This window comes from Musca vetustissima, unplaced genomic scaffold (assembly GCF_032173495.1).
Source record: "Musca vetustissima isolate MV318-11 ecotype Yass unplaced genomic scaffold, APGP_CSIRO_Mvet_v1 utg60940, whole genome shotgun sequence".
NCBI lineage: Eukaryota > Metazoa > Arthropoda > Insecta > Diptera > Muscidae > Musca > Musca vetustissima.
This window is the reverse complement of record NW_026878619.1, coordinates 99,022-123,360: the sequence shown is the minus strand read 5'-3', so window position 1 is coordinate 123,360 and position 24,339 is coordinate 99,022. Positions and strand designations below refer to the sequence as shown.

At 32.7% G+C, this 24,339-nt stretch overlaps 1 protein-coding gene across 1 annotated transcript in view; it reads left to right on the top strand.

Annotated features, from left to right (window-relative positions):
* Positions 1 to 680: 680 nt before the first annotated feature.
* Positions 681 to 24,339, top strand: part of LOC133323410 (sodium/calcium exchanger 1-like) — a 53,521-nt gene continuing 29,862 nt past the window's right edge. The window contains exons 1-3 of the mRNA XM_061532339.1: positions 681 to 700; positions 2,784 to 2,875; positions 13,507 to 13,554. Of these exons, the coding sequence (XP_061388323.1) occupies positions 681 to 700; positions 2,784 to 2,875; positions 13,507 to 13,554 (160 nt within the window). The remainder of the gene's footprint in view (positions 701 to 2,783; positions 2,876 to 13,506; positions 13,555 to 24,339) is intronic.

Below are 24,339 nucleotides of genomic sequence, written 5' to 3'. Positions count from 1 at the left end.
ATATAACCAAAAAAAAAACTTGATTTTGGAAGATTTTGCATTGTTTCGGTTATGGGTCAAAATCTCCTATAAATCACCACCCTAGGATTTTGATATTAATTGACAAAATATTTTACATAATATTCTAGTATAGGTCCCAGATTATAAATATTATACAAAATTAATATATCACCTCCAAAAAGAATTATCAATTTTCATCTACAAACCAAAAAATAATTTATGATAAATTTTGTATGATTTTATTATGGTCCAAAATCACCCATAGACCATTACTTTAGGAGGTTGGTACCAATGGAGAAAATATTTAGCATCACATTTTACTGAAATTCCCAGAACAACAAAAACATCCAAACATATCCACAAAAGTACAACAACAATTTAAAATATAATAAGCAAAATATATTTTTTGCATTCATTGGTTAAATTTGTATTCTTCTTGAAACTTAGCTAAAATCTCCACGAAAACAACACTTTACGAAGTTGGTGTCAATGAAAAAAATATTTTATATCTAATTTCACTATAGATTTGGGAATAAATCAAAACTCTATAAACAAAATATACATTCAAATTATAGGCAACGATAAACGAATATGAAAAATATTTATTCTTTTTATTTAATGACTTAATGTGTACTTTTTTCGCTATAGGTAGTAAACAAATCAAAACTTTATTTTTCGATATGAGCTTAGTGTTAACTGAGTGAGTGACTGACAGATCATCGCCCAGACGAAACGGCTGAAGCTAGAAGCTTGAAATTTTGAGTGTGAGTTGTTGTTGGTGTGTAGGTGTGAGATAAGGCTGGGTTTTTGGAAATTCAAATATGGTACCCTTGGTATTAGGCGAATGGGAAGAGCTAGAATTCTGATATTTGGAATGTGGGTCACAGATGGAAAGTTAGAAAGATGTGCAAAATGGTTTTTGGAAATTCGACCTATAAGTGTACTAAAAGTACTAAAATTTAGTTCCAATTGTATATACATATATTGAACATATATAGCTAGAATCTTAAGATTTTAAATGGAATACAGGCTGAGAAGTGGTGTTGATGCACGGAAATGGTTTATTTGCATTCAGTTGATTGTGTTGAGATGGAATCCTGATAATGGGAATTAGGACTACTATTGGAGTACAGGATTGAGGTAGCCTTAATAAATCGTACTTATTTGTACGAAAAGTACTAAATTGTACTAAATTTGGTGTAAGATGGATTTAGGTGAACAGATAAAGCTGGAGTCTTCAAATTGGGAATTAAAATGACTGTTGGAGTGTAGGACTGAGGTAGATTATGAAATTCGTAATTCTTGGTACGAAAGGTACTATATAGTACTAAATTTAGTACAATTTGGAAGGATAGAACCGAAAACCTGAAATTTGGAATTGAGACTTCTGTCGAAGATTGAGCTATAGATACATGTTTGTAAACTCGTATCTAAACGGCACTAGATTTGGTACAATTTGGATTTGGTTGAACGGAAAGAGCTGGAAACCTAAAATTTGGACTAATGGTTGATGTTGGAATATAGAATTGAGATATGGAAGCATAGTATTGGAATTTCGTACTTATGGATACGAGAAGCACAAAATGGTACTAAAAATGGTACAATTCGTTTTGTGTGAGCTGGAATCCTAAAATTGGAGTTAGTTTTAAAAATGCGTAATTATGTGTAATAACTGGTACGAAGTTTAGTACAATTTAGATTTGAGAGAACGGATAGAGATGGATGGATTTGAAAATAAAATTACTCTTATAGCAAAGAATTGAGACAGTGTTGGAAATTCGAACTCATAAGTACTACATGGTTCTAAATATGGTACAAGTTGGATCTATGTGAACGGATAGGGCTGTTATCCTGAAATTTATGACTAAAATTACTGTTTCAGTGTGGAATTGAGGCAGTTTTAGAAACTCGTATTTACGTCTACGAAAAGTAATAAATGGTACTAAAATTGTTGGTAAACGGATAGAGCTAGAATCTTTAAATGTATAATTTAGTGAACAGATAGATCTGAAATTCTTAAATTTGGACGTACGATTGAAAGCATGTTTGGAATATTGAGAGGTATATGGGCACGAAAATTACAGAATGGTACCAAATCTGGTATAATTTGGTTATTAATGAACAGACAGAGCTGGAAGTATTGAGGTACATTTGGAAATTTGAACTTATGAGTAAGTAAGTAAGATTACTTTTAGAGTGTAGGATTGATGTAGTATTGAGCTATGGAGACAACTTTGGAAACTCGGAGTTTTGTGTACCAGTAGTAAATAGAATAGAAAATTCACTAAATTTTGAACAATTTGGAATTGGGTAACGGAGAGAGCTGGAAACCTAAAATTTAGAATGTTCGTCACTGACAGAGAGTTAGAAAAAAAGACCAAGGGTTTTTGGTACTAATGAGTACTAAATTTAGTGGTGGTTTTGAAAATTTATATTCATGTGTTCGAAAAGTTCTAAATGGAATTACATGTGGAACCTGAACGTTTTTACTAAAGTGTGTAATGGAAATACGATATTTCGGAACATAGTGCTTATGTGTATGAAGAGTACTTAATGGTAATAAACTTGATATTAAATATAGGAATAGAGCTGGAATTCCGAACTGTAGTACAACAAATTATACAGTATTCACGATGAATCCCAGTTATTTGTTTTTTTATATTTATTATTTATACGCCAATAAATATGAGTCCAAACTTTGGTATATCTGCATTTTTCTTCAATAATTATTTTAATTATTTTTTTTACTTATTTATTTATTTTTTTTTCTTCTTGCTTTCCAGAAAAACCATAACGATAGGCATTATTGAGGAAGGCAGCTATGAGAAGGATGTTCTATTCTATGTCAACATTGGTGAACCCATTATGGCACCAGGTAAGCTTACAATTATTCCATATTATCAAAACGAAACAAAAAAAGCTAGTTTTTATAATGCTGTACAATATTTTCCAATATATATGTATATGTATTTATATGTTTATCACAAAAACAGTACAACAACTAGTTAGTATTTATTAATTTATATATATAAACATACAACAAATTTTTACTATATATAAACAAATTACTGCTAAATTGTTTTAATTTGATTTTTTTTCGAATTTATTTATTTTATGACAAACAAAAAGTCTTCTAAACATAAATATAGATTTTTTTGAGTACAAATACAACAACAACAAAAACATTCATAGGGATTATATATATATTTTTTTAATTTTTATATATATTTACATTTCCATCACACATACATACATTCATTATACATACATATAAAATTAGGTACACAACACATACATACAACACAATTACATTTTTTATTTAGCAAACAAACAACAACGAAATTCTCATCATTTTTCTCAATTCATTTTATATCCAAGTAAATCTGATCCCAAATTATCCTTAAATCCCATTATATATTGAAAAGAAAAAATAAAATAAAAGGAAATACCAATAGGGAAAAAAACTTTATAAGTTAGGCTAGTTTTTTTTTTATCTAGACAAAAAACCAGAATAAATTATATATTTTTATTCATTTCAATTTCCTCTTTTCCGTTACTCCCATTTCCGTATCTCCTTTAGACCATTGTGTTAAGTGATTTCTGTTTCTTATTTCTATGCCTTATTTTCCTGCCACCCCATCCCCCATCCTTCCTTTGCACAGCCCCAATTCAATACACATCACTTTTGAATCGTTATGTAATAGGAATACATGAAAAAAGAAAATTTGAATAATTTTCCATTGATTGGTTTGAAAAAACAAAAATTCATCTCTTCTCTTTTTTGCTCTCTTTTTTCTTTATATATTTTTTGGCTCTTACACCTATCCTGCTAAAAACCCGCCCTACTGCTGCTGCTGCTCCATATATTTTAATTTGCCCCTAAATAAATAAACCAAAAAAAAATAATTTTATAAAATTTAGCTTCCACCATGAATTTCAGTAAAAATTTAAATTTTCAAAATTCAAAAAAAAAAGTTTTTTTTATTAATCAAAAAAATAACTCCAAAAAAGTTTATTTTTATTTCTTTAACGGCTACAAAACGTGTTTGAGATTTTGATTGAAAATTAGCCCTTTTTTGGCATTGCCAATAGTAAAAAAAATCCAGGGATGGTCTGCAGTTTGCCTTTGTGTGTGTGCGTGCCTTGGAAAATCTTATAAATTATGCATTTCCCAAAACTAGGAAAATTGAATTTTCATTTAATTTTTCGATTTGAATAATTTACATAAGTTATATTTACACACAAAAATATGCCAGCTGTAGAAATTCTCACAAATTGTATATTTGCTAACTGGAAGATGTGTGGGTAGTTCGTTCGGATTAATTCTTGTATACAGAAGCCTTATTTTTATAATTTTAAAATTTATATTCAGTTTAAATGATGAAAAATGAATATGAAAATGAAAAGAAAATTTTAAGACTTCTTAAAGAGGGATTTTCAGATTTATTTCAATTTATCTATTTGTTTATATAGAAAATAATATTTGGATACGGAAATCCACAAAAAAACTTCACTTAAGTTGTCATTACGCCCTTCACAACTATGTTGTCAGGGTATTATAGCTTTGTGCAGTCCCAAGAGTTTGTAACGCCGCGAAATATTGGTCCTAGACCCAACTTTAAGTATACCGATCGTCATGTGTGTCCGTCCGTTCGTCCGTCTGTCTGTCCATTATAACTTAAACACGATACAGGCCACAGTTATGGACCAATCTTCACGAAATTTTGCATGTACGATGGGATCTGGCCAATGAAGACCCCTATAGTTTTTGGTAAAGATCGGTTAATATTTAGTGGGTGAAATGGACCAAAAACTTAATTTTGTCTGATTTTCTGGTCGCTCCAGAGGCCGCAATTATGGCCCAAACATGCCTCTTTTGATAAAGATCGGTCAATATTTAGCGGGTCAAATGGACCCTGACTTTTGTGTGAAAAATTACAAAATTTGTATTCTGTAGCGTATATATCTACCCCTGAATGACAGAGACCAAAGAAGTTGAAAATATATCCAATAGGAGTGGTTGGCCTTCAAATTGATACCAATTACATTGTCGTATGTACTCGGATGTGGGAGTTACACGTAAATATTTACAGGTGCTTACGTATTCAAATATTATTTAGTAAACCATTACCACTCTAGAAGGCGAAAATATAGCGCTGATCGCTTTGAGGACAACTCCTCTAATTTTCGGTGATGATCAGATAAAAATATTGGGATGAAGTGGACCGAAAACTTATTTTTTTTTTTTTTTTTTTTGGTTTTTTTCGCGCCATTCTATAGGCCACATGAAATCCGAACATAACAACACAATCCACGGTGGAAGTCAAGAGAGTGCAAATATTGCCCAAGATCAGAATATAGAACCACACAAAGTTAGATTTTTGTGGAAGTTGTGTAGGTTATCATATGGTCGGCCCCGTCCGACTATACTGCTCCGCTCACTGGTTTTTTATTGTGGCCAATTTCTACCTTAAAACTTCACTATAGAAAACTAGTGTCAATGAAAAAAATATTTTACATCGAATTTTATTATAAGTCACCTTATAAGATTAATACTTTACTTACTACTTAGCTGGCTTGTGACAGAACTTTCGTTCTATAAGCCGAGCTTAAAACAGATTTCCAGTCGCGTCTGTCTTTTGCGCAATTTTTCCAGTTTGGAAGATCATACTCGGCAATGTTGTCTTCCACTTGATCTTTCCATCTTATTCGTGGCCTTCCCCTTCTGCGTGAGCCGTGAGTTTTTATATGCCTTTTGGGCTGAGGCATCTTAATCCATTCTAACAACATGAAATAGCCAACGTAGTAGCTGCAGCTCAATACGTCTAACAATACCGATGTCCGAGAATAGCTGGTACAGCTCATGGTTCATTCGACGGCGATATTCACCGTCAACACCGATTGGCCCATAGATCTTTTGGAGAATTTTTCTCTCAAACACTCCAAGAGCTGCCTCATCTGCTTGCGTAAGTACCCATGCTTCAGATCCATATAATAGCACGAGTATCAGCGTCTTGTAGAGTGTGAGTTAGGTCTGGCGGGAGGTGGCCTTGTTTTTGAGTTGCTTACACAGACCATAGTGGAATCTGTTGGCCAACACTATTCTTCTCCGAATTTCAATACTGATGTCATTCGTTTTATTTAGGGCGGTACCAAGGTATATAAAATCTTTGACTACCACGACGCTGTTGTCAAGTTCCACAGTTGGTCCAAGTCTACTGGACGTCTTGCGCGTTGATACCATCAGCTTTGTCTTCTCGGCATTTACTGCCAGATCCACTTTGGCAGACTCCTTCTCAATTGGTTCCAAGGTGGCTGTTACCACTCGCAATGTTCGACCCATTATGTCGATGTCATCGGCGTAGGCGAGTAATTGGTGTTGTTTGGTATACAGAGCGCCATTTCTGTTCACCTTTGCCTCTCGCATGACCTTTTCCAGCAGGATGTTAAAAAGATTACACGACAAACTGTCACCTTGTCTGAATCCTCGTTCGGTATTAAAGGGCCCGTAGAGATCCTTTCCGACTTTAACTGCTGATCTTGTGCCAGTTAATGTTATCCTGCATAGCCATATTAATTTTGCAGGAATGCCAAACACAGACATGGCATTAAACAGATAGGGCTGTCGAATGCGGCTTTAAAGTCGACGAATAGGTGGAATGTGTCGATGTGTTTTTCATGGGGTTTTTCCAGGATTTGGTGCAGAGTGAAAATCTGGTCAATAGTGGATGTGCCAGGTCTGAAGCCGCATTGGTATGGTCCAATAATGTCATTGACCATTGGCTTCAATCGTTCACACAGCACACTGGATAGCACTTTATATGCGATGGGAAGGAGTCTTATTCCTCTATAGTTGGCACATATCGTCTTGTCTCCTTTTTTGTGCACGGGACACAGGATGCTGAAGTTCCAATCGTTGGGCATGCATTCTTCTAGTCAAATTGTACTAATAAGCTGGTGCATGCTCCTTACCAGCATCTGACCACAAGTCTTGAATAGTTCATCTCGCAACCCATCGTCACCTGCTGCTTTATTATTCTTCAGCCGATTGATTGCTGTTCTGACCTCATCTTAACTAGTTGGTATACACTCTATACCGTCATCTATATTATTGGTTCTGCGACATCCTCTTCACCGCTACTATATGATACCAGAAGTTTTTCAAAATGCTCCTTCCAGATCCTCAGCACGCTGTCTGTATTTGTCACCAGGTTTCCTTCTTCACCCCTACAGGAGGATATGCCTGCACCAAAGCCTTCGGTTTAGTGTTTTACTCGTTGGTAAAATTTCCGGACTTCATGCTGACTCCGGTACATCTCGATTTGCTCACGCTCAAGTTTTTCTTGTTCTTTCTTCTTTTTTCTGAAAATACGTTTCTCCTCTCGCCTTTTCTCCCGATAATTATCCATCGCATTACGTGTTGCTACTGTCTGCAGGGTTGCCATATACGTTGCGTTTTTCACATCAGTAGCATTACGACACCCCTGATGGTACCATGGATTTCTTGATGGTGGTTTTTGGTACTCAGGTGTTGTTTATTGCTGCAGTTTGTAGGGAGTGGGCAATTCTTTGCCATTATGCTTCTATACTATTATCGGGACAAGAAGTGTTTTCGTCAAGCTGGTGGGTAAGTTAAGCGGAGTAGGCCTCGGCTACCTGTTGTGTTTGCAGCTTGTCGACGTCGTGTTTCCGTGTTGTGTTAGATCACATCTTTGCTGTAACATTAAGACGAGTGCGAACCTTGGCTGCTACAAGGTAGTGGCCCGAATCGATATTCGCTCCTCGGATCGATCGGACGTCTAAAATACTGGATGAATGCCTTCCGTCTATCACAACATGATCGATTTGATTTCGATCGGGAGAAATCTAAGTGGCCTTGTGTATATAGAGATGCTTGAATCTGGTGCTGCTAACTGCCATGTTTTTTGCTGCCTCATGCCTTTGTCGGATGTTTCTTCATGAAGGCTGAATTTTCCGACGGTGGGGCCAAAGATATTTTCCCTTTTGATTTTTGCATTAAAATCTCCTGACAGAATTTTAATGCCATGGCCAGGGCAGCGATCATATGCTGTTTCTAGGCGCTCGTAAAATATGTCTTTGGTCTGATCATCTTTATCTTCGGTCGGAGCATGGACGCAAATGAGACTGATGTAGAAGAATTTCGCTTTTTAAAAGAATTTTGCAATTCGCTCATATACTGGACTGAATCTGAAGACTAGGTCTTTTATTCTCCTGTTAACCATAAATCCGCAGCCAAATTCATCTCTCGTTTCATGACAGCTATAATACAGGGCGTAATCGTCTGATTTACTTAGGCCTGTCCATTTCCATCGCATTTCCTGTAAGGCAATAATATCGGCTTTGTACTTCCTGAGTACATCTGCAAAGCGAACACTGTGCCTGTTCTGTACAACGTGCGCACATTCCAAGTGCATATTCGCAGATCGTGGTCATTTATACGTTTGCGGGGGTTGTCAACATTAGGGGGTTTGGTTTTGTTTTTCTTACCTTTTTCATAGTAGGAGGGGTGTTCCGAGTGTGGGCAACTAACCCGACGCCTCAACCCATTTTTTTATAGTTCTTATGGGTGAACTCGCGGCACATATTAGCTCACTATTTCATCGGGTGATGAGAATTGCTCCCCAGGTGGTACCGCGGGGAGGTCAGTGTTCACAATTGAGATGAAAGAGGGACCAAGATAAGCCTGGACTTCGCCATGTTAAAGCCAATCAGAGCCGTTGCTTGGTATCTAACATCCCCTACGCCACCCCATTTTTTTTTACTTTAGCAAATTTTGTCAAAATCTCAAACCATCGTTTTGTAGCCAGTTTTCCTTCGCGACTTTATGTTATGAAAAAAAACCACAACGATACTCAACATTTTTCTCAGAAACACAATCACTCAACACTTAAAATATTTCAAAACAATAAACGGAAATTTCAAAGGATAGAATTGATGAAAATGAGAATATCAAAACACTTTTTTTTAACAAACAAACAAATCAAGTCAAAAGTAATTTCAATATTAAAATTAAAATTATGAAGAAGAAGAAAAAAACGAAAACAAAATTGTGTACAAAAAAGTGCAACTAAATGGAATTTGTGTTAACAAAAACAATTATGATTTTTTTAATTATTTTTTTTTATGTAATTAATTATTAGCTTTTGTTATATATATTTTTTTATTTTTCTTTTTTGCATTGGCTTTAGTTTGTAGGCAAATTGTTCTTAATTTTTTTTAAATTGTAAATTACAATTTTTTGTTTTCAAATTGTGACAAATTTTATTGTTTTTATTATTTTAAAATTTTTGTTGTTTTTTTTTTAATTTTTTTTTTTCAAATTTAGTTTAGATTTGTTTCTAATTCAAACCGAAATCACACATTCCACCAAAGTTCCACATCTACCTTTGTTTTTAGACAACAACAACAATTTGTTTTTAACCTATCAATAAGATTCCAGTAGTTTATAGATTTGAATGACTTGATTTTACAATAAAAAATAACAACAACAAAAACATGGTAGTTAATTATAATCCTAGACAAAAATACAAATACATGTTCAATACACGTTCACCATAACAACAACAACATTAATATTAGTCCAGTCCAAAATCAATGTAATTATTTTCGTGTATAGTTTTTTTTTTTTAATTTAACATGTAAACAATTATCGATCGATGTGATTATGTGTGTATGTGTGCGTACGTTATTTGATTTTATATTTATTTCCATTTGTATTTAAACCAAACCCCCTCAACTGTATCCCACCCCTAAACTACCATTCTTTCTTTAGTAGAAAATCAACTCTAATTTTAGAAATCTGCACCAATTTCACATTTAATGGGGCTGCGTTCAAATTTCCCAAATAAAATTACAATTCAGCCAGGCTGAATTGAAAATTTCCTAAAGAAATTACTATTCAGCCAGGTTGAATTGAAAATTTCCTATAGAAATGATCATTCAGCCAGGCTGAATTGAAAATTTCTTATAGAAATTATCATTCAGCCAGGCTGAATTGAAAATTTCTTATAGAAATTATCATTCAGCCAGGCTGAATTGAAAATTTCCTATAGAAATTATCATTCAGCCAGGCTGAATTGAAAATTTCCTATAGAAATTATCATTCAGCCAGGCTGAATTGAAAATTTCCTATAGAAATTATCATTCAGCCAGGCTGAATTGAAAATTTCCTATAGAAATTATCATTCAGCCAGGCTGAATTGAAAATTTCCTATAAAAATTATCATTCAACCAGGCTGAATTGAAAATTTCCTATAGAAATTATCATTCAGCCAGGCTGAATTGAAAATTTCCTATAGAAATTATCATTCAGCCAGGCTGAATTGAAAATTGCCTATAGAAATTATCATTCAGCCAGGCTGAATTGAAAATTTCCTATAGAAATTATCATTCAGCCAGGCTGAATTGAAAATTTCCTATAGAAATTATCATTCAGCCAGGCTGAATTGAAAATTTCCTATAGAAATTATCATTCAGCCAGGCTGAATTGAAAATTTCCTATAGAAATTATCATTCAGCCAGGCTGAATTGAAAATTTCCTATAGAAATTATCATTCAGCCAGGCTGAATTGAAAATTTCCTATAGAAATTATCATTCAGCCAGGCTGAATTGAAAATTTCCTATAGAAATTATCATTCAGCCAGGCTGAATTGAAAATTTCCTATAGAAATTATCATTCAGCCAGGCTGAATTGAAAATTTTCTATGGAAATTATTATTCAGCCAGGCTGAATAGATAATTTCCTATGGAAATTAGCATTCAGCCAGGCTGAATTGAAAATTTCCTATGGAAATTAGCATTCAGCCAGGCTGAATTGAAAATTTCCTTTGGAAATTATCATTCAGCCAGGCTGAATTGAAAATTGCCTATGGAAATTAAAACTCAGCCATGCTGAATTGAAAATTTCCTATAGAAATTATCATTCAGCCAGGCTGAATTGAAAATTTCCTATAGAAATTATCATTCAGCATGGCTGAGTTTTAATTTCTTCTGGAAATTTTCAATTCAGCTTGGCTGAATATTAATTTCTCTAAGAAAGTTTCTATTCAGCTTGGCTGAATATTAATTTCTCTAAGAAATTTTCTATTCAGCTTGGCTGAATATGAAACTCTATAAGAAATTCGAAGTTTTCTTCCATTCCTCCCTTTTGAAAATGGTGTAGATTTGTTTAGATCGTGTAACTAATTTTGTTTAGAGGCAGCAACACAAGTAGAATAATGTTTTTTCATGTTACTGTAGTTTATAGTAAGTTCCAAGAAGTAAATAATTCTCGTATTAAGTAGGCGTAGTTCGTCAATATTCGTAAAAGCATTGCAGTAAGCATTAACTAAGTAGGCTGCTCAATAATAATGCTCCGAAGCACGTTCCTTATATTTGCCCTTTTAGCCTATTTTGTGTCCGTCCACATCATCCACCCTGTGAAATCCCGTATTTCATACATACATATAGACCTTCACCACCACCACACACACACTTATCAACCTGGTCATACATATGAAGAGTTCATTTGATCATCGTCATCCTACCTTCCAATCTGCCATTATGCATTCAATTATAATTTAATACCATACACAATATTTAATACATAAATAAATATAGCTAAAAGCGTTTTGCTAGCCCCATTATCACCTTCCCCTTACCCCCACCCAAGGCTCATACTTTCGAATTTACGAAAACGAAAAGAGCAAAAATGTCATTTTGAGGAATGCAGCAATAAATCTCTGTAGATAAACATTTTTAAACGAAGCATGTTCTGTATGGCTTAGAGAGAGCCGTATGTTATGCGGATGCCGCCGCACACACCCTCCCAGCCTCATCACCCAAATGCATTCCTTGTTTGCCTTCGTACATGCATACATACATAATATAATAAGTGTTAATCAGAAATATACCAACAACAACAACAATAATAAATAATTTTGGTTTTAAATGTGTTCTTGATTAGTTCACCCTTTAGATTATTGAAATTGATTGTTATTGTTATTTATTATTTGGCACAACCACATCTATGGACCAACCCAACCCACCACCACCACCCCATGCTTGTCATAGAATACTTCATAATTCATGTCCCTCAAAACAATAATCATTTTTTTATCAAAATATACAGGTGGAACTTTTTTGGATATATTGTAAACCAATATTGGCTGAATTGTGATTTCTAGAAAAAATCTTCAATTCAGCTCTGGCTGAATGGTAATTTCTATAGGAAATTTTCAATTCAGCCCCGGCTGAATGTTAATTTCTATAGAAAATTTTCAATTCAGCCTGGCTGAATGGTAATTTCTATAGGAAATTTTCAATTCAGCCCGGCTGAATTAGAATTTCTATAGCAAATTTTAAATTCAGCCCGGCTGAATTAGGATTTCTATAGGAAATTTTCAATTTAGTCTGGCTGAATGATAATTTCTATAGGAAATTTTCAATTCAGTCTGGCTGAATGATCATTTCTATAGGAAATTTTCAATTCAGCCTGACTGAATGATAATTTTTATACGAAATTTTCAATTCAGTCTGGCTGAATTAGTATTTCTATAGGAAATTTTCAATTCAGTCTGGCTGAATGATCATTTCTATAGGAAATTTTCAATTCAGCCCCGGCTGAATGTTAATTTCTATAGAAAATTTTCAATTCAGCCTGGCTGAATGGTAATTTCTATAGGAAATTTTCAATTCAGCCTGGCTGAATGGTAATTTCTATAGGAAATTTTCAATTCAGCCCGGCTGAATTAGAATTTCTATAGGAAATTTTCAATTCAGCCTGGCTGAATTAGAATTTCTATAGAAAATTTTCAATTCAGCCTTGCTGAATGATAATTTCTATAGGAAATTTTCAATTCAACCTGGCTGAATTGGAATTTCTATAGGAAATGTTCAATTCAGCCCGGCTGAATTGGAATTTCTATAGGAAATTTTCAATTCAGCCCGGCTGAATTGTAATTTCTATAGGAAATTTTCAATTCAGCCTGGCTGAATTAGAATTTCTATAGGAAATTTTCAATTCAGCCTGGCTGAATTAGAATTTCTATAGGAAATTTTCAATTCAGCCCGGCTGAATTAGAATTTCTATAGGAAATTTTCAATTCAGCCCGGCTGAATTAGAGTTTCTATAGGAAATTTTCAATTCAGCCCGGCTGAATTAGAATTTCTATAGGAAATTTTCAATTCAGCCCGGCTGAATTAGAATTTCTATAGGAATTTTTCAAATTATTCTTTAAAAAATCTTCAAAAAGTTCCACCTTTATTTAAAAATCTGCTCATCCCCATGATTTTCAGTTCAAATTAATATTCCTATCCAACCACCCACTCATCTTTCATGCCTATATAATATAAGCATTATTAGCTATAACCAACAAAATAATATATAACAGATTATTTTTTATTTTTATTATTATTTTTAATTTGATACCCTGTGTTTAAATAATCAAACAATCAATCAAACCAAAAAACAAATTCCCTCTTATTTTTTTACCTACCCCCTACAGATAATAAATCTAAAAAGGATGCATTTGTATTTTTGAACAAATTCTTTGGTATGTAACAAAAAAAAATGAAATGCAAAACTCAAAAAGAAAAAAAATTAATTTTTCTTTTTTTTCTCAATGTTTTGTGTGTGTGGCGTCGGAGTGGATGTAATCCAAAATTTCTTTCAATATATGTGTGTGTGTGTGTTTTCGTCCTTTTTTCTTTTGTATATAAATTTATATATTTGTGTGTGTGTATTTTTCTGTCTTCTATTTCCTGTCTTCGCTCTCTATGCTCCATTCCACATACATATATTTTGTGGATATAATCTCTTGTGTCGTTTTGTTTCTCTCTACTCTGTCTGTACATACATACTTCCATTATTTTTTTCTATAACATTTTCGCCAAATAAAAATCTTTTCTAATTTGTAAATATTTTTCAAAATGATTTTTTTTCTTTAAAAATTAATATTCAAAATATTAATATTGGCTTATAGAGATTAAAAAATATGCAAATTAAGAACCCATTGGTGGTTATTTGAAATTATGATTTAAAGTCTGAATATCTGTACCAGACTCAATTTTGGATATTTTTTTTTTTAATTTTGTGAAGGATTTCATATAGGTCCATATCCTGACATATTGTCCAATCTATAAATTCCCCTAAAAATGGTCTACCTTAAAGAAGCTTATTTCTATGCCCTATCATGATATTGAGGCCCGATTTTCTTTGATGTTGGGTATAAAATTACGAGCCTGTTGATTCAGAAAGTTTCTTTTCTGCACATTTTTCCTAAAAAATATATTGGCGAGCCCATAAAAATATGGACTTTTCTTAAATTTCTTGTAATCGATTCCAAATATCCGAGGAAATACAATTTCCATATCTCACATCCTGTGTGGGAATTTTTTTATTTTCAAAATTATTTATTTACAACCTTCTATCGTCGTCTATTTTGTTCCACTCTATATATTTTTTTACATTTTTATCGCATCGAAACGTATGTCAGTTGTGATTACTATGTTCGTATGTGCGTGTGTGTCTGTTTATACATTGTCATATAACATAAATCTACGTTTATTTTCTTCCTCAACAAAAAATCAATTATCTCAAATTTCTATTATTTTCAAAAAAATTTATTTTATACACTTCAATGAATATTTTTATATAATTCTGTTTATATAAATTTTTTATTTTGATTACATTGACTTTTAATTGGCAAATTTTATTCTATTGTATATGTGTGTGTGTGTACTGTAAAATCAAATGTATCATGTCTAAATTTTTATATTTAAAAAATCAAACAAAAATAATGAAATTCATTTTCTAAATATACACTCAAACTGCTCCTTGCTTACAATCAATATTTTTTTTTCAAATTATCATCTAGCAAATAGTTATAAAATAAATGAAGATATTGAAAATTAAATTATAAAAATATCATTAAAAAAATATTTTGTTTTTAATATTAATTATTATTTTTTTTAATATTTATTACTATTTCTGAGGATTTTTTTTGTATATTAATTAATAATAAAAAGAAGTTTTAACAAATGAAAAAAAGCGTTAAGTTCGGCGGGGCCGAACTTTGGATACCCTCCACCATAGGAATACTGACAGTTACGTGAAATGAAAATATAGGGAAACATACTAAAAAGTAGATCTATAACGACAATTCTACCACTCGATTGTTGCACATAATGTAGGCCATACCCAAATGTCAGCAACTTTAAGGGGGGGTTTTTCCTAAAAACTCAAAACCCAAAAATGTGGACATATATTATGAACGCATGGTAGGGTGAAACATGTGTATACAATTCTCAAAATAAACCAATTTAGAGGGCAAAGTTATATGAAGGGGTATTAATATTGACAGCATTGTGTAGGAATTAGCGAATATTTGTCGTTTTTATTACAATATGAAGGGTTTTGACTAATTAAGGACCGATATAGATCAATTTCGAAGCTAATATTTATACCCTTCACCACACTGTGGAACATGGTATTATGTTTTTGTGCATATGTTTGTTGCAGGCAAAAGAAAACGAGATACATGATACACGAGACACATGGTTCCTCTTGATAATATATATGCATATACTGAGTCGATTTATGTCCGTCTGTCTGTACATGTTAAATTGTAAACAAAGTACAGATCGCAGATCGCAGTTCACAGTTCATTTATTTGGCCTTAGGGCGAAACCAATTGAAAATTGGAAAAATCGGTTCAAACTTAAATATAGCTTCCATATATAGCTTTGTCCGATTTTAAGTAAATAGTGCACCAAAGTCTGCACAACATTGATCGTAGAATGACGTAGTAGCTTTTTGTAGAAGTATAGACATATTCCAACGGATGTCCGATTGGTATTTACTTGAAATCGATTTACATAATTTTGTGTTATTGTAAAAGAGGAATGATATGCTTATGGGTTGATCTTTGTCGGTTCACATTTATATAAAGATCACATAGTTTAGTCCATCCAATTTAATGTTAATGGTGCTTCAGAAATACGACGTCTGTTAGGATGTATCTGTTTAATATACCCATAGTGGTGAAGGGTATCATATAGTCAACACCGTCCGACTTTACTACTTTCCTTACGGGTATAGTTTTGTATCTCAATATCTTTCTTCCTATTAAATCGGTAGGTGGTTTTATATAAGGGATATGCCTAAATGCGGTTCGATATATTTCATTCTCGAACATGACTTTATAGTTTCTTATCGCGATATCCTCTAAAGGAAGAATGATAATAAAAGATGGCTCAATCGGCTACAACGTCTTAGAGTTCCATACTAGAATAGAATATCCCCCATACTATGGTGGAATACAGGTATATTGAGACTACCCCAAAACCCGGAACAAATCAGTTAACTATTTTAATATAAAAAGGGGGTTAAATGGGGACTACTACCAAAAGGGGGCGAATTTGTTACCAAATACGAATACAAAATACCAAATTGCAGACAATTCGGTTGAAAAACGCGCTCAAATACCCCAAAAAACAGAAACGGTGGACCTATATTTATATTTTTTTTGTGGAGAGATTTGGTACCCAATAAGAACACAATATACCAAATTTCAGCGCATTTGGTTGAAAAAATCGCTCAAGAACCCCAAAATACAAAAAATGGGGGGTACCCAATTATGGGAGCTACCCGAAAAAATGAACCTATATTTATAATATTTTGTGGAAAGCCAATAAGAGCTCAATATATTAAATTACAGCCAATTCGGTCGAAAAACGCGCGTAAAACCCCCAAAATACTGTAAATTGGCGGTAACATTATATGGGGGCTACCACAAATAGGGAACCGATATTTATAATTTTTAGTGTAGACATTTGGTACCCAAAAGGAACACAATGTACCAAATTTCTGGGAATTCGGTTGAAAAGCGTGGTCAAGAACCCCAAAATGTCGAAAATTAGCCGGTACCCTTATATGGGGGCTATGCCTAAACGTGGACCGATACAAACGGACGGACGGACGGACATGGCTAGATCGTCTTAGAATTTTACCCTGATCAAGAATATATATACTTTATAGGGTCGGAAATGAATATTTCGATGAGTTACAAACGGAATGACAAAATTAATATAAACTCCATACTATGGCGGAGGGTATACAATTTATAAAATTATTGAAATTAAAAAAAAATAAAAATTATAACAAACTATAAAAAATTATCACAATAAAAAACCAGTCAGCGGAGCAGTATAGTCGGACGGGGCCGTTGCGATGCCCAACACAACTACCACTGAACTCTAACTATCTGCGGATGTTTATTCCGAGCCTGGGCAATATTTCGTGATATTTGCACCCTCTTGCTCGATAAGAGGTCAACAGCACCTCTTCCTTACACTGACATATTTTCCGAATATTACTAATATTCAGTACAGCTCTTCTAATTACTTGGTCAGATTCCCTTCATCGTGGATTGCGTTCGGCTCATAATTGCTGCCTTCAGATCGACCCTAAAAAACACAAAAAATTTAATTTTCAGTCCACTTCATTCTAAAATTTTTTAGAGCTTATATTTAATATGCAGTTAGTAGTTAATTATTATTTTGATTTCATATGCCAAGTCCCGATTAAGGACGGCACATATCAAAAGAAAAATCAAATAAATTCTAAATTTTGCTAAAGTTATGAGCTTTTCAATATAGAGAAAAGCGTAAAATTGTGTACAGTACTAATTTGTGTATACAGTCCAAATCATTTAAATCGCTTGTAATTCAAATTGTACAAAATCTGCAGCCAGAATTATTTTTGATTCTTGTAAAAATGAATATAGAGAATTATTTTACAATTATTTTTCTGTCGATATTGCAATTGGTTTTCTTGATATTGGACATTAATTTTTCCGAAAGAATGTACTGTATCTCCCGAATGCAAGGATTTAACGGTGTCAAATTTTGTGCATATCCTATTTAGGATAGTTGCATTAAATCTGGAAACAGAAATTTGTTCTAAGATTGCGGAGAAAAATTCGGCGCTCAAAGGGTTAAAGGTTAACCACTCTTCTTGAATATACTACCAACTTCTCGGGCGTATGTCCTGCAGGAATAAATTTATACGCCATAAAATACAAGTTTTGTCATTTTTCACACAAAAGTAAGGGTCCACCATTTGATACGATAAATATTGACAGATCTTTATCAAAACAGGCATGCTTATTCTTTGGCCCGATTTCCTTCTCCATATAAAATTTCGCCAGATTAGAGTCATAATTGTGGCCTCCTCTAGGACGTCTAGAAAAACAGCCAAAAATAAAGTTGTTGGTCCATTTCATCACATAAATATTAAACGATTTTTACCAAAAACAATAGGGTTCTTCATTGGCCAGAACCGGACCTACATGCAAAATTTCGTGAAGATTGGTTCATAACTGTGGCCTGTATCGTGTTTAGCAATTAAAATGGACAGACGGACGGGGGGACAAACATATGTAGATGGACTCAGCTTGTCGAGGTATAACGATCGTGTACTTAAAGATGGGTCTACGACCAATATTTCGCGGCGTTACAAACTCTTGGGACTGCACAAAGCTATAATACCCTGACAACATAGTTGTGTAGGGTATAATTATAAAAGATATAAAAATTATAAGAATTATAAAATTATTGATATTATAAAAGTTTTAAGAGGAGTTATACAAATTATAAAAATTATAGAAATTAGAAAATTATAAAAATAATAAAAATTATATAAATTATAACAAATTTTAAAAAAATATTATAATAATAAAAAATTATTATAATTAAAAAAAATTAAGTTATATAATTGTAAATTATAAAAAATTATTATAATTATAAGAAATATAAACTTATAGAATTATAGAAATAATAAAAATTTGTAAGAGTTCTAAAAAATTATTACGAAATGAGTTACGAATATTATAAAAATAATAAAAATTATAACAATTTAAAAAAATATTATAAAAATAAAAAATATTTATAATATAATATTTTAATATAATAAATGTATATTATAGATAATAACATATTTTTATAATAACATAATAATTTTTATTTTTAGTTTTTTTTTTTAATTTATTTATATTTACTTTAAATTTTTTTTTTTTTTTTTTTTTTTTTTTTTTTTTTTTTTTTTTTGAAATTAAAATCAAATATCTTCATTTATATTATTCAAACTCCCAAATACCATTAGTGCTTTATCACCTATCAAATATCAATGTTTAGCGTATATAACCATTACATAAAAAATATATATTCAACACACTCTTATAGATATACACATGTATTTAAAATATTCCACATGTTTTTATATTATTCCTAAATCTCTAGTAGTCTATATATTTATTCCTCAAACCCAATATCTATATGTTATCATCTTGTTTTTACATTAAATGTATAAATAATAATTAATAATTCACCAAAAAAATGTCCAAATCATTATTAATCCACATTTGTGTGTATTGTTTTTTTTTCGTTTATTTCCACATTTTTTCTTTTTCACAGGCAAACGTAGTGAGTTTCACCATCAAATATTTGCAAAAAAAAAACCAAAACCAAAAACCATACCTCCAACATTCCAATTCAGACTGCAAAGCACTGCAAAAATAAAAAGGCTTGAATTGTTGAAAAATAAATCAAAACAAATTGTTTATATATAAAGTTTTTTTTAAATATTTTTTATATTATAATTTTAATTTTTCAAAATTTTAATTTCATTTTTTATTAGCATTTGTTTTTATTTTTCCTCAATTTTTTGTAATGCTTGATTGAGTTTCGATGTTTTTTAATAGAGAACTCCTCCCCTGGTTGTTTTATTAATTCCACCCCTCCCCATTTTGGTCTTGAAATATTAGAGCACTGTTTTGAGGATGTTGTTTTTTAAACTTTAGTTTAAGGAGAGTTCAATTTATTTATTCACAAGTTTTCTTTCCTTCCTACTTTCTTTTTTTAAATGTCACAACAACAAAAATTCCTTGCGCTTTTTTGCCAATTTTCCCAAAACTTTTTTTCTTACTTTAACGAGTACAAAAAACTCAATTTCTTCCACCAATTAACTTTAAAAAAAAGTACTTTATTTTTCTTAAAAAGAAAGACAATAAGAAAATTTAATTTTTCCACTGAAATTTATTTTATAAAAAAAAACTACAAATAAAACATAAAAAAATTTCCAATCATTAACAAATAAAAAGTAAAATTTCTTCACAAAAAAATATGAGGAGCATAAATGTCCATCAAGATCATCACTCATTTGGGGAGTTTTCTTTGGTAAACCAGCAAACTGAGGAACCTGTAACATTCCAGCTAGCCCACCAAACCAAAACCTCCTTTAAAAATCAACAGCTCGTGTAACAAGCAACAACTTTATACCAACTGCTTAATGACTAATGGCTAATAAACGACTGCTGCCACAAACAAACAGCTTAAATACTAACAACAACAAAATATATATTTTTAAAATTCGGAAATAACTGCTATAACTAAATACTATAACCAAAAACTATTTTTACAAACCAAACAAAAAGTTTACCCCCACCAAAAGCGACATCATAACTTTCGTGATCACATTAAAGGCTATTTTTCCTTTCTCTACTCGCAACAACCAACATACACACTCTCTACACACGTACACACTTCTACAACAACAGAGTCAACATTCACATCAAATTCCATTAACATCATGAAAAGATTTACGTGTACAGAATTCTAATTGACCGGAAATCACAACTATTTTTGCCAGACCACATAAAAACACAATTTACTAAATGTGTGTGTGTGTCTGTTTGTGTAGTAGTGTGTTGCAGACCAACACAGCCGTTACATGTGACAGAAACATTTGCGACACATAAATGTTATTTATTAACTGGCAAACAATTATCAAGATCCTTAAAAGCTTGACTAATAGATTTAAATGGAAGACTTTTCTGATAAAATGTTAGGTTAGATGTGATTTATTTTGGGTAGAAAAAAGTCAATAGAAAGATACTGGAACAGCTTTTTTGTCAAACCTATTAGGGTATGGCAATTTTTTTTACAACATATTCGGTTACAAAATTCATTTCGGAATTTTTAATATTAACTAAAATTTTACTTAAAAATCAATTTGTGAATTATCATATAATTTGTAGAAGGTAGAAGGTCCTTTAAGGGGACCCCCCATTCTCGGTGTCAAAGAATTTTATTTAGTTTTTCGAATCTACATTAATTCAAGAATGTCCCCACAAAATGTCAAGTGAAAATCTCAAGATCTCTTGAAGATATAGTCGATTTATTGTGTCAGCGTGAAGTGACGGCAAGAGTGACTCTCAAACTTTAAACGCATTTTTTTCGAATCTATATGGCGGGCACGATAACTCAAAAACTATTAACCCAATCGATTTCAAATTTTGGGACGTTTCTCTGTGAGTGTATAGCTATCGTATGAACTAGGATAAAGTCAATCGGTGAAGATCTTCCTTATTTTTATACCCTCCACCATAGTATGGAGGGTATATTAGTTTTGTTTTTCCGTTTGTAACGCAATTATTATCTGATCGCTCATAGCCAGCTCCCCGAAATAATAATTTCCGAACCTATAAAGTATATATATTCCTGATCAGCGTAAAATTCTATGACGATCTAAGCATGTGCGTCTGTCTGTTGTAATCACTTTAGCGTCTAAACGAATTGAGATAGAGTGCCAAAATTTTGCATACAGTCGTCTTTTGTCTGCAGGCAGGTCATGTTCGAATATGGGCTATATCGGTCCACGTTTAGGCATAGCTCCCATATAAGGGTACCCCCAAATTTTCAGTATTTTGGGGTTCTTGTGCGCGTTTTTCAACCGAATTCGCTGAAATTTAGTAAAATGGGTTCTTTTTGGATACCAAATTTATCCACTAAAAATTATAAATATAGGTCCACTTTTTCTGGTAGCCCCCATATAACGGTACCTCCCAATTTTCAGTTTTTGGGGGGTTTTGACCGGATTTTTTCACCGAATTGGCTGTAATTTAGTACTTTGAGTTCTTATTGGGTATCAAATCCCTCCACAAAAAATTATAAATATAGGTCCATTTTTTCGGGTAGCTCTCATATAAGGGTACCCCCAATTTTCGGTATTTTGGGGTTCTTGAGCGCGCTTTTCAACCGAATTCGCTGAAATTTGGTACTTTGAGTTCTTATTGCATAGCAAATCTCTCCACTAAAAATTATAGATATAGGTCCATTTTTTCGGACAGCCCCCATATAAGGGTACCCTCCCATTTTCGGTATTTTGGGGCTCTTGAGCACGGTTTTCAGTCGAATTCGCTGAAATTTGGTACTTTGAGTTCTTATTGCGTAGCAAATCCCTCCACTAAAAATTATAAATATAGGTCAATTTTTTCCGGTAGCCCCCATATAAGGGTACCCTCCAATTTTCGGTATTTTGGGGTTCTTGAGCACGGTTTTCAACCGAATTCGCTGTAATTTGGTATTTTGTAGTCGTATATGGTAACAAATCTCCCTATCAAAAATTATTAATATTTACCCCCTTTTAGGGGTAGTCCCCTTATAACCCCCTTTTTTATTTTAAAATAGTTAGCTGATTTTTTCCGTGTGTTGGGGTTATCCCATATAGCTGTATTCCACCATAGTAGGAGGGATATTCGGTAGACGAAATTTTCAGTTTATACCCCACATAGTATGGAATTCTAAAACGATTTATTTGATTTATCCATATGTTGTAATTATTTTTCTCACAGAGGATATCGACATAAAAACTAAAACGTGAGGTTTGAGAATGAACTGTATCGACCCGCATGTAGGACCAGGTCCTATATAAAATATCCTACATGTTTAATATTTAGCGTCATGGACGGTATGGGGATTCAAACTAAAATATTAGCTTGGAACTTGAGCTACATCGGCCCTTAATTAGGTCTAACCCCTTATATAATGAAAACACCAAGTAGTTGCTAATTCCTACACAATGTTGTCAATATTGGTCCCGCTTTAGTATGCCTCATATATAATATTGCCCTCTAAATTGGAGTATTTGCAGGATTTTATGCGTTAATAATATATTTCAACATTTTTGAGATTTTAGGAAAGCCCCCATTGAAATTGCTGAATTTTATATTTGGTTTACAACAATCGATTGGAAGAATTGTCGTTATATGTATGTTCCCTATGTTTTCAAAAATTTGTCAGTATTCTATGGTGGAGGGTATCCAAAGTTCGACCCGGCCGAACTTAACGCTTTTTTACTTACCTATCGAATAATCGACTTACCTATCGAATACGAGAGATGACTTCCTCGACTTCAGGTTTGTGATATATATAATCGAACAAATCTAATCACAGTCGCACACTTATGTCAGCTGTGCAGAACATTTTATATCCTTCGTCATTGAAATTAAATTTTCAAACGCATAGAAGACTATACTACAAATAAATTAACCTCTAACGGCAAAGTTTTATAAGACATCTTGTAACCCATTGAGCACAAGAATTAAAAAATTGCAGAACGTTTTTATGATATATATTCCTAAAATTTTCATCATAGGGCTACTGACATTTATTTGTAATGAACTTTCTAACCACATTGGAACTTACCAAAAAAGCAGTAAGGAAAAATCAAATGTCAAATGGGACCGACTATATACCCTTCACTACTTTGGGTACATACAATATATGCTTATATGTACAATATCCTGTAGATAGAACAGACGTAGCATATTCGGAGGACCATTGAAGTGGAATCGGGCGAAAATCTACATGGATAATTGAATTAATTTAAAATAACATCTGAAATCTATGAAAATTTACATGTCAGTCGGGCAGACTCGGGTTCTTTGGCGTACCATTTGTATGAAAGCAAAACGATGTATGGGAACTATATGTAAAACTAGACCAAATTGAGCAAAACTAGATCGGTTATACCTACATCTGCATACACTATACAAAGTCCAATACCCGTTATTCTACGTTCGATTTGGTACGCCATTTAGATGAAATCGGACGAAAATATATATGTGGAAGATATATTTATAACTGAACCAATTTTAACAAAATACAACACACAATATTCTATACTCAATTCAATACGCTATGCAAAATTATGTCTCAATCGAAAAAAAACAGTGGGGGCTTGGTTCACCATTAATATAAAATCGGACGAAACTATATATGGGAGCTATATCTAAATCTCTAACGATTTCAACAAAACTTCACGGACCTCAACCTATAGTGTTTTCCGTATGCTGTGTAAAATGTTATGTCCCTCGGCAAATATTGAGACTTTTTTTTTTAAATCGGATGAAACAATATATATAGGAGATATATCTTAATCTGAACCGGTTCCAACAAAACTTCGCATACATTTATCTGGACCTAATTCAGTACGCCGT